At 42.4% G+C, this 12344-nt stretch overlaps 1 protein-coding gene across 5 annotated transcripts in view; it reads left to right on the top strand.

Moving 5' to 3' along the window:
- The window catches only part of zfr2 (zinc finger RNA binding protein 2), a 70020-nt gene that overhangs the window by 16722 nt on the left and 40954 nt on the right, over positions 1 to 12344 (top strand). For all 5 annotated transcript variants that reach the window (XM_078198102.1, XM_078198101.1, XM_078198099.1 and 2 more), the window contains exon 3: positions 10635 to 10890. In XM_078198102.1, coding sequence (XP_078054228.1) covers positions 10635 to 10890 — 256 coding nt within the window. The remainder of the gene's footprint in view (positions 1 to 10634; positions 10891 to 12344) is intronic.

Below are 12344 nucleotides of genomic sequence, written 5' to 3'. Positions count from 1 at the left end.
GGTGCCCTAGCACAACTGAAAGAATGAGAATTGGGGGTGGGACCCTCCGCTGTTTGGAATCATACCTGGCGCAAAGGAAGATGGTTGTGGTGGTTGGGTATCAATCATCTCTGCCGCAGGACATCACTGCATGAGTTCCTGAGGATAGTTTCCTAGGACCAACCATCATCAGCTGCTTCATCAATGACCTTCTTTCCATCATAAGGTCAGAAGTCGGGATGTTCACTGATGGTAATGTTCATGCACCATTCATGACGACTCCAGATACTGAAGCAGTCTATGTCCAAATGCAACAAGACCAGGACAATATCCGGGCCTGGGCTGACAAGTGGTAATTAAAATTCCATAGTGCAGAATGACTCCATCCGGCCCATCAAGTCTGCACTGACTCTCCAAAAGAGCATTCTGCCCAGGCCGAACCTTCCACCTTATCGCCATAACCCCTGTGCATTTAACATGACTAATCTACCTAACCCACACATCTAGGCAATGGCTATCTCCAACAAGAGAGGATCTTGCCATAGCCCCTTGACATTCAACGGCATTACCATCGCTGAACGCCCCATTATCAACAACCTGGGGGTTACCATTAACCAGAAACTGAACTGGACTAACCATATAAATACTGTGGCTACCAGAGCAAGTCAAAGCCTGGGAATTCTATGGTGAGTAACTCCCCAAAGCCTGTCCACCATTTACAAGGCCCAAGTCAGGAGTGTAATGGGATACTCTCCACTTTCCTTGATGAGTGCAACTCCACAACAGCACTCAAGAAACTCAATACCATCCAGGACAAAAGCAGTCTGCTTGATTGCTATCTCTTCCAGAAACATTGAACCCTTCCCACCACTGACTTACACTGGCAGCTGTGTGTACCATCTATAAGAAACACTGCAGGAACTTACCAAGATTCCTTAGGCAGCACCTTCCACACCCATGATCACTACCATTTAGACGGGCAAGAGCAGCAGATAACTGGAAACACCACTACCTGGAGGTTCCTGGGTGGCATGATGGTTAGCGCTGCAGCCTCACTGCACAAGGGACCTGGGTTCAGTTCCGGCCTTGGGTGACTGTGGAGTTTGCACGTTCTCCCTGTGTCTGCGTGGGTTTTCTCCAGGTGCTCCGGTTTCCCCCCACAGTCCAAAGATGTGCAGATTCGGTGGATTGGCCATACTAAGTTGCCCTTCATGTCCAAAGTGTGCAAGTTAGGTGGGTTAACCTTTGGAGAGTTGGTGCAGACTTGATGGGCCAAATAGCCGCCTCCTGAGCTACAGGAATTCTATGGTCCCAAGACACTCACCATTCTGACTTGGAAATATATCGCATTCCTTAACTATTGCTGGGTCAAAATTCTGGAACTCTCTCCCTAACAGCACTGTGGATGTACCTACACCTCGGGGACTGCAGAGGTTCCAGAAAGCAGCTCACTACCACCTTCTCATGGGCAATTAGGTCGGGCCAATAAATGCTAGCCTAGCAAGCGACACCCACATCCTGTAAATGAATAATCAGAAAAAAATTAAGACCAATTTCAACATGGTTAGCAAATTGGCTGAGCGGAAAAACGTAAACATAGTAAAGATAATTTTCAGGATGTCAATACTAGTTTTCTTTGAGGATCTCTGGGGGCCTCAACTATTCACTGCATTCATTAACAACTTTGAGACAGAAAGCCACGTATCCAGATTTGCTAATGTGACATATATCGTAAATAGTGTAGAAAGAAGTGTAAAATTACAAAGAGATATTGATTAGTTAAGTGAATGGGCAAAACTGTGGCAGGTGGATTTCAGTGTGTGGTCCGTTAAACAGGATAGTTTGTAAATGGTGAAAAGCCTGAAACATTTGTGATCTAAAGAGATTTTTGGTGGGCTGGTGTTGGGTGGGGGGTGTCCCATGTGCCTAGATTCAAATCGATGTGGTGGAGGAGGGGGAGGGGGGGGGGGGAGGCGGGAGATGTTCCATATGCATAGATTCAAATGGGTACAGAAAATAATCATGAGCTGGTCTTTGTATCTAGCGAGCTAGAATGCAAAGTTAGAAATTATGCTTCAGCAACACACAGCCCTGAGTAGTCTACACCTGGAGTATTTTGAATAGTTTTGGGTGCTTTGGAAGCATATTTACTGGCCTTAGGTACAGTGTAGATTTATTAGGAATGATGCCTGAACTCCAAAGGATTAAATTGGGAGGAGTGATTAAATAAGAAATCTCAAATTGTATTCCTGAAATTTAGAAAGGTAAGGGGTGATTTGGTCAGATTTTTCATTCAGGGGAACAAATAGTAGATTGGGGGCAAACGATATCCACCACTTAAGGAGTTTAAGATTTGGGCGCCAGATTAGAGCTGGACGTTTCACGAGTAAAATTAGGAAGCACTGTTCCTCAAATGGCAATGGTTCATTTTTAACTGAAATTGGTAGATTTTTGTTAGCCAAAGATATCAAGGCATGTGGGTCAAAGGTGCATTGATGGGGTTGGTCATTGATCAGCCATGACCACATTGACTAGCAGAGCAGGCTCAAGTGGCTAAATCGCATCTCCAGTTCCCATGTTAATATGGAATATGTGTGGGCTACAAGTTAATAAAACAGAATTAAAAACGTGGAGGGCAGTTGTGCAATTGTCCCATTGACAGCTCGAACGTTTCAAATGTAGACCTTTCAGAAATGTCAGTGTACAGGATAGGATGTGAAGGGTGGAGGAGTTGAAGGGAGAAATCAAAACATACCTCGAAAGGAAGAAAATTTAAAACTTTGTAGAAATGCAATGGAAATGTTTGAAAAAAAAGAAAATTCTATAATGGTTTCAAACCAGAATTGTTGTGAGAAATATGCTCTTGAGAAAAATCCAGCTGCAGCAAATATACTAGTGTATGGTGTTCTTCATTAGTCACCTCCATTGCTCCCATTCTGTGTTACGCAGCTCCAAATGTTCCCAAATTTGCATGGCCAAAACGTGCAACTACTTCAGTGCTTTTCACGTTTTGAGGGCATGAAATTGAATAGGTTTGAATAAATTTTTTTTTGGAGTATTTTCTTCAAAGTGCCAGAAGGACTCCAGAAGAATGTCCAGTGTGTCCCAGAAGTGTAATTTATAATTCAAAATACAATACATGTACAATAATGAAAATATAGGAAGTGCAAACCCATTTTTTATGCTAATGTTTCACTTCTGGGTGTAGGTAGTATCCATATTTTGCAGGATAAGCTTGAACTAACATTTCAGCCCGAGGTCCATCAATTGCTTCACTGATTCTTTAAAACAAAATAACTTGTATAACACCCATACTTATAAGGTAGTTTGCTTCTCAATCAGCCAGTCTAGCTCAGGTGTTTGAAGGTGAGACTTTGGCACCCACCTCTCTCTCCTATGTTGCTTGGACATTGGAGTTGAGCCTGACAGTAAAATGTATTAAGCACCATCCTTTGAAACCGGGCAAGACTTGACTCTAGTGCAATTTCCTTGATTTTAAAATGAACATAATGGTATATCATTGTAATGGAAAATTTTATTCATCTGTTCTTATTTTAAACCTGTTCTTTAGTCTGTGCTTTCCAGAAATCCCCTTCTGTATTTCTTAATGAATCTAATTTGCTTTGTTTGTTAGTTTAGGCTCTTTCCTACTTCTGGTCTGGTTTAGTTTCTGAATTTCTACCTGATCACTGATTCTATTTCCCTGCTTTCACAGATTGTTGATGGCTCTGCCTCTGAAGGCTTTGTGGAGACTTATTCTGAGACTTTGGAGAGTGTAGTGAGGTGCACATCAGCCAGGGAATGATGTATGCTGCAGCAACTTATTCTGTTCGGCTTCCCTGCTCTGAGTTTTTAAGATGTGGAGATGCCGGCGTTGGACTGGGGTAAACACAGTAAGAAATTTAACAACACCAGGTTAAAGTCCAACAGATTTATTTGGTAGCAAAAGCCACACTTTTGCTACCAAATAAACCTGTTGGACTTTAACCTGGTGTTGTTAAACTACTTACTGAATTTTTAAGCACAGTAAGAAGTCTCACAATACCAGGTTAAAGTCCAATAGCTTTATTTGGTAACACAGGCTTTCGGAGTGTTGCTTCTTCTTCAGATGAGAGAACTCTTCACTCAGAGCCCAGTCTAACGCCGGCATCTCCACATCTGAATTTTTAAACCATTCTGAAATTCTTACGCAAGCTTGGCCTTGCAGGCCTTTTTTGGTTGAAGTACACCTGCATGATGCCAGACTGGTCATAGGTGGGACTCTAATATTGATTTCCTAGCATCAGTTGTTGATTGCTATTAGAAAAGCAGCTGCAGTTGTGTTGCAAGGCACTGCTCTGATTTTTCTGATCTCTGACATGGATGGTCAGTATCTGCCTGTCACTTTTCTGCTAATTGTTCAGCATCCATGCTGGGTCTCACAACCAGCCTGAAGACTTATTGCACTTTTAGTTACTGTGACGCAGGTCATTTCAAATCCATTTTCCAAGTTTGTTGGCGTATAAGCATCTAGTATTGCCGAGGTCAGCTTATTACTGAGTGCCAGAATAAAACACCAAACAATTGACCAACTTTAGAAGAACTCGTAACTTAGGGTTAAATGCAAACAAATCCGTTTCTGTATGATTTTCATTGGGTGGGGGGAGGGAGAAAGAGGAGGAGATCTTATTTATGTACATGTGGGAAGGTAAACAAGTTTGTTCTGTTTGATCTTTTTTCATGGTCTTTCAACAGTTCTTGGGTTCAGTGGGACAGGACAAAAAAGCAAAATGCTGCAGATGCTAGACAAATAGAAATAGAAAATGCTGGAAATACTCAGCGGGCCAGGCAGTATCTATTGGAGCAAAATAGAGTTAACATTTCAGGTCTATGAAAGGTCATTGACCTGCAACATTCACTCTCTCCTTACTGGCCAATGCTGTCAGACTTGCTAGGTATTTCCAGCATTGTTTTTATTTAGGAAGGAAAAAGCCACTGGGGTACAGTTAGATAATGCATTACAACCCGCACCATCAGAAAATAATTGGAAAGTTTAGTCCTTGCATCAAGATTTAAAATAAATAAAATATAGGGCAAAATTAATTTTAAGGAAAGAGTAAATGCAATGTTTTAACTGTACAGATGATTATCCATTACAATACAAATAATTCTTGATTCCTCACAGGCCCTGAAAGGTTAATTTTATATCTGTGGACAGTCAGATTTCTGCATGATGAAGTTAATTCTACATTAAAAATGTTTATTTTAGCTTTTTCCTAAATCCAATCATTTAAATATTCAAATAGTAAAATTAAGCAGTGAAAGGTGCGCAGTACTTTTAACTTCCTAGTTTACTGTCTGATTACATAACTGTGATAGCTTGCTCACCTGCCTGCTGACATCATTGCTGCTGCATGCCAAGAGATTCCCTTGACATGATGCCAGATCTTTGAATGACCCTTGTGGGCATCTTTCCTTAAAGGCAGAGGTGAGCACCATTGCTTTGCCGTCCCATGGGCGGGGGCAGTGGAGGGAGGTGGGGGGCAGCTGTTGCACCATGGCAGAGGCTTCACTTCTGCATCAGATCGTTTGGCGTTCAAGTCCCAATTGACTTGTGGACAGAAAGTTCAACACTCCTATGTTATACAGAGGGGGTTACACTGTCTGAAGCATGTTTGGATAAAATATTAAACTGAGGCCTGGTTTGCCACCTCGGGTATATATAAAAGATCTCAACGCAGTCACGAAGACGAGCAGGGAATTCTATTTTGTGTCTTGGGCAATAGTTATCCCTCAATCAACAGCACCAACAAAAATAACGGATTATCTGGTCACTAACACATTGCTGTTTGTTAAAGTTTGCTGCATGCAGATTGGCTGCAGAATTTCAGAACAACAGCTTCAAAGGTACTGAAAAAAACTTGCATTTATAACGAAATCTTCTTTGAATAAGATCTTAAAAACGTAAAGCTGCTCAAATCTGTGCAGTGTTTAGCTGACTTACTGAATCCTGTGATGCCATCAATTTGGATAATTTTCTCAAGTCTTGGTAGGATGAGGCTTTGATCTCGTACCAAGCCATCTATTGACTTTTATTCATGAATGTGGTGATGACATTTGTGTGGTTGGATTTTTGTTTTAAAAAATTATGATTGCAGTATCTTTAAGTGTAGTCAATGCATATTTGCAAGGGAATTGGATAGATGTTTGAAACAGACTAATTTTGGGGGCAATGGGGAAAGAGAGAGTCGTGAAGCTGGATAGCTCTTTCGAAAATCTGACAGGCTAGATGGGCCTCATACTGTATGATTCTATGAAAATACTGATGAAACGTGCAAAAGTACTGTCCACCTGACTATTTGCTGATTTGCAGAATGCGAGTTTGAGCTTTGTTACCTTGTGAACTAATTCACGTTAGTAACATGGAAAGTCTGGGGCCTTTTGCTATTCAAATTTAATTTAATTTGTTACTCAAGTGTAACAAGTGTCACTGATGTGAAATATACACAGTAGTCGGCATCAGTGAAGAGGGAAGAGTTAATGCTCCTCACATAAGTCTGTTCACTTCAGGCACTAACTTATATTTAGAATCATGAAACGATAACACAGAAGGAGGAAACTCAATGTGTTTGGGCTCAAAAGTGTAATTCTTTGCTCTGCAGAGTTTCCCCTTTTAGTATTCATCCAGTTCTTGGAAGGCTACTATTAAATTAGCTTTCATCACCTTGTCAGGCAATGCATTCCTAATAACTTCTTTGTATGTATTGTTTTAAATTCTCCTAATCTCTCTCGAGTTCTTTTGTCAATTACCTTCAATCTGCGTACTCTGACTACATACCCTTCTAGTAAGAGTTTTAACAACACCAGGTTAAAGCCCAACAGGTTTATTTGGTAGCAAATTCCATTAGCTTTTGGAGCGCTGCTCCTTCGTCAGATGGAGTGGAAATCTGCTTACCCTTCTGCCAGTGGAAACATCTTTATTTGCTCTATCAAAACTACCTTTAAAAGGTTACAAGGAGATTTAATACTGTTTGTGTTTGAAAGAGAAATTAGCATTCATAGGCACAGTCTGTTTCTGCAAAATATTTAGCCTGATATTAAGGAAGAATGTTTGAAGAAGTGACGAGGGAAGGGCCGTGGATGTCGTCTAGATGGACTTTAGTAAAGCGTTTGACAAAGTCCCTCATGGGAGGTTGGTGCAAAAGGTTGGATCTCATGGGATAAAGGTGGCTAGATGGGTGGAGAACTGGCTTGGTCACAGAAGACAGAGGGTGGTAGTGGAAGGGTCTTTTTCTGGCTGGATGCCTGTGACTAGTGGTGTTCTGCAGGGCTCTGTATTGGGACCTCTGCTGTTTGTGATTTATATAAACGATCTGGAAGGTGGTGTAACTGGGGTGATCAGTAAGTTTGCGGACGACACAAAAATGGCTGGACTTGCAGATAGTAAGGAACATTGTCAGAGGCTACAGAAGGATATAGATAGGCTGGAAATTTGGGCAAAGAAATGGCAGATGGAGTTCAATCCAGATAAATGCGAAGTGATGCATTTTGGTAGACCTAACGTAGGGAGGAGCTATACGATAAATGGCAGAACCATAAAGGGTGTAGAGACGCAGAGGGACCTGGGTGTGCAAGTCCACTGATCCTTGAAGGTGACGTCACAGGTGGAGAAGGTAGTGAATAAGGCATATGGCATGCTTGCCTTTATAGGATGGGGCATAGCGTATAAAAGTTGGGGTCTGATGTTGCAGTTGTATAGAACGTTGGTTCGGCCACATTTGGAACACTGCACCCAGTTCTGGTCGCCACACTACCAGAAGGACGTGGAGGCTTTGGAGAGAGTACAGAGGAGGTTTACCAGGATGTTGCCTGGTATGGAAGGGCTTAGTTATGAGGAGAGATTGGGAAAACTGGGGTTGTTCTCACTGGGAAGACGGAGGATGAGGGGTGACCTAATAGAGATGTATAAAATTATGAAAGGCATAGATAGGGTGAACGGTGGGAAGCTTTTTCCCAGGTCGGTGGTGACGTTCACGAGGGGTCATAGGTTCAAGGTGAGGGGGGTGGGGAGGTTTAACACGGATATCAGAAGGACGTATTTTACACAGAGGGTGGTGGGGGCCTGGAATGCGCTGCCGGGCAAGGTGGTGGAGGCAGACACACTGGGAACGTTTAAGACTTATCTAGATAGTCACATGAACGGAGTGGGAATGGAGGGATACAAAAGAATGGTCTAGTTGGGACCAGGGAGCGGCGTGGGCTTGGAGGGCCGAAGGGCCTGTTCCTGTGCTGTTTTGTTCTTTGTTCTTTGACCCCTTGTTCAAAAAGGGGAGTAGGGACAACCCTGGTAATTATAGACCGGTGAGCCTTACTTCTGTTGTGGACAAAGTTTTGGAAAGGATTATAAGAGATAGGATTTATAATCACCTAGAAAGGAATAATTTGATTAGGGATAGTCAGCACGGTTTTGTGAAGGGTAGGTCGTGCCTCACAAACCTTATTGAGTTCTTTGAGAAGGTGACCAAAGAGGTGGATGAGGGTAAAGCGGTTGATGTGGTGTATATGGATTTCAGCAAAGCGTTTGATAAGGTTCCCCATGGTAAGCTATTGCAGAAAATACAGACACATGGGATTGAGGGTGATTCAGTGGTTTGGATCAGGAATTGGCTAGCTGTAAGAAAACAGAGGGTGGTAGTTGATGGGAAATATTCATCCTGGAGTTCAGTTGCTAGTGGTGTACCGCAAGGATCTGTTTTGGGGCCACTGCTGTTTGTCATTTTTATAAATGACCTGGATGAGGGCATGGGAGGATGGATTAGTAAATTTGCGGATGACACTAAAGTCGGTGGAGTTGTAGACAGTGCGGAGGGAAGTGGAAGGTTACAGAGGGACATAGATAAGCTGCAGAGCTGGGCTGAGAGGTGGCAAATGGAGTTTAATGCGGAAAAATGTGAGATGATTCACTTTGGAAGGTGTAACAGGAATACAGAGTACTGGGCTAATGGTAAGATACTTAGTAGTGTGGATGAACAGAGGGATCTGGGTGTCCACGTGCATAGATCCCTGAAAGTTGGCACCCAGGTTGATAGGGTTGTTAAGAAGGCATACGGTGTGTTAGCTTTTATTGGTAGAGGGATTGAGTTTCAGAGCCATTAGGTCATGCTGCGACTGTACAAAACTCTGGTGCGGCCGCATTTGGAGTATTGCGTACAGTTCTGGTCGCCGCATTATAGGAAAGATGTGGGAGCGTTGGAAAGGGTGCAGAGGGGATTTACCAGGATGTTGCCTGGTATGGTGGGAAGATCGTATCAGGAAAGGCTGAGGGACTTGAGGTTGTTTTCGTTAGAGAGAAGAAGGTTAAGAGGTGACTTAATAGAGGCATACAAGATGATCAGAGGATTAGATATGGTAGATAGTGAGAGCCCTTTTCCTCGGATGGTGATGGCTAACACGAGGGGACATAGCTTTAAATTGAGGGGTGAGAGATATAGGACAGATGTTAGAGGTAGGTTCTTTACTCAGAGTAGTAAGGGCGTGGAATGCCCTGCCTGCAGCAGTAGTGGACTCGTCAACATTAAGAGCATTCAAATGGTTATTGGATAAACATATGGATGATATTGGAATAGTGTAGGTTAGAGGGGCTTTAGATTGGTTTCACTGGTCGGCGCAACATCGAGGGCCGAAGGGCCTGTACTGCGCTGTAATGTTCTATCTGTTTAATTATCTATGAAATCTAGTCATTGTTTTATCTCAGCAAGCAGGGCAGCCAGTTTGGGCACAGCTAGTTCCTACAAATAAATAAGAGAAATGGCTGGATAATCTGTTTTTAATGTTGGGTTGGGGGAAGAATGTTGGTCAGGACACTCAGAAATTTCTTGTATTACTTACAATCCACATGAATGGGCGGGTTAAATCTGTTTAGTGCCTTCTCCATACGACAAGGCCTTGTACGTGGCAGCAGTTCATTGGCGCTGCACTGAAATGTCAAGCCAAATTATATGCGCTCAAGATCTGGAGTGTGTCTTGAACCCACGCTTTCTGATTTAGTTGCGCATTTTGCTACTGCCCCAAGCCTTGCAGGAGAACATAACTTGATTAGGAGAGTGGGAAAATATATTGAAAATACAGTTCAATGTAGAAAAATATGAAAAGAGGTTTTTTGGGGGGAAAAACAATGGAGTATGCTGTAAGTTAGGATTTGTCTTCATGGACTGCATGTGGATAGCTTGCAGGCAAGGTGTAATATTTCTTCAATTTCCATATGCTTTAAGCTGTTGAACATTTAGCCAGCAGTAAAACAAAAAGAACTGTTCTTTCCAACCTGGCAGAACCACCAAACTTGAGCAGGGCAAGTGAGCGAGTAAGAACTAAGGCCTGGCAGAGCTCCAATCTGCTGAATTATCAGAATTTGAGGGCCAAGTTGCCTTTTCTGTGCTGTGAGACTCTATGCGCGCCTTTAGTGGTAGTTATTGTCAGTACAGGCTCAATGGGCCGAAGGGCCTTTTCTGCACTGTATGACTCTACATGGCCCACAGGTTCCAGTTTGGACGGCCTTGCCAAAGGTAAAATTGCTAAGTTTGTGTGTGAAAAAAAGTGCTTTCTCATTTATTTCATGGACAATAATGAGAAAATTAGCCTTTCGCACTAATTGGTTTATGCTGATTTGTTTCCTTCAGTGCACAGCCCGCCACTGGCATTGCATATTCACATCCATCCACGCCAGCCAGTTATACTGTACAGCAAGCTCCACCAACGGCCCATACAGTCACTGCAGCATATGCTCCTGTGCCTGCCACACAAACAGTGAGACCAGTGACCTCAGCAGCATATGGAAGCTATCCAGCCGTGCATTCTGTGACAGACTATAACTATGGACTGAGGCAACCAGAAACTACACCACAGCAAACACCGGCTACAACACAAAACTACCAGGTAACCTCTATAGCATTTCCTGCTCCAGAGTAACAACAGCAGTTTTACTTGTGGGGCCCCATGAGGGAGTCCTTTGTATAGGAGGTGGGTGCATAAATTGTATTCTGTTTAATGCTCTGTAATAGGAAATGCTCATCCGTTTTTACCTGTGCTCCAGTGAAGTCTGGTTTTAATTTGACCATTTCAAAGAATTTGAAATAATGCTTTGCTTTTTGTTGTCCACTAAAATAGCTACAAATCTATCTGTGCTGCATAAATAAATGCTAATGATGAAATGGTGGATCTTATAAATGAAATAATGGAGCCCAAGTACAAATTAAAAATGAATGTATGCTTTTTTAATTGTCATATAGGTCTGACAATTGTAAATGTTGCTGGTTACTTCCCTTTGGGGAAGTAGTTGTTCACTATGTTATAGCACTTGTGAAAAATTCACCAGGATTGCTTTTTCACATAAAGGTATCACCTTAAAATTAGAGCTAGGTTAGTTGGGATTAAAATCGAAAAGCACTTTGTGTCTCAAAGGAGTACTGGAAATCTGGACACACCTCCCCAAAAGGCTTTGTAGATAATGGGCCAATGGGAAACCTTAACTGAGGTCGGTAAGCGTTAGCTGTGTGAGGGTATCATGGAGGAAACACAACATACAGGAGTTGAGGTACAGATTGCTGATCAAGGGGTTGAATGACTTTCTCCTGTCCTAGACCCTATCTGTCCAGTCATCTCAATGGCTTTGGAAGCCTTTTTTTGGATTGTTTCCTCTGCGTAGTTGTGTCTTTGAGACATTGCATGCCTCAAACTTCTCAATGAATTTAAATCTTCAACATTCTGGTTTTATGTTGTCATTTCCTGTTGTCAAAAAATGGCAAATATGCATTGCTTTCACAATGTATGTTTGTGTGGGGAGCCTTGCACTTGGTGGCAAACTGCCGTCATGTTGGTCTATTTTCATATTTGTCGTAATGAGCAATTTGGCAATGAATTTTTTGCAAAATTGCCCTCTAATGTAGATGGTAACTGTTGAATTCATATAGTTTCTGATTCTATATTGGGCAATTCCAGAAATCAAACTTGTAGGATAGCCACAGAAGTTATTTGAAATATGCAAATAAGAAATGTACCCATAAATGCTTGCTACATTTCAGAAAGTTATTAAAATAGCCTTTTCACAATTGCACAATATAACTTGTAAATCAAAGTATTGATCATAGAATCCCTAAAGTGCAGAAGGAGGCCATTTGGCTGACCGAGCTTACACTGACAACAATCGCACTCAGGCCATATCTACTTAATCCTTTCTATTTACTCTGCTAATCCCCCTGACGGGCAATTTTTCATGGCCAATCAACTTAACCTGCGCATCTTTGGGCTGTGGGAGGAACCTGGAGGAAACCCATGCAGACACGGGGAGAACATGCAAACTTCACACCGTCAGTCCCCCCAGGCTGGAATTG

This window comes from Mustelus asterias, chromosome 26, assembly GCF_964213995.1.
Source record: "Mustelus asterias chromosome 26, sMusAst1.hap1.1, whole genome shotgun sequence".
NCBI lineage: Eukaryota > Metazoa > Chordata > Chondrichthyes > Carcharhiniformes > Triakidae > Mustelus > Mustelus asterias.
This window is presented reverse-complemented; position numbering and strand designations above follow the sequence as displayed.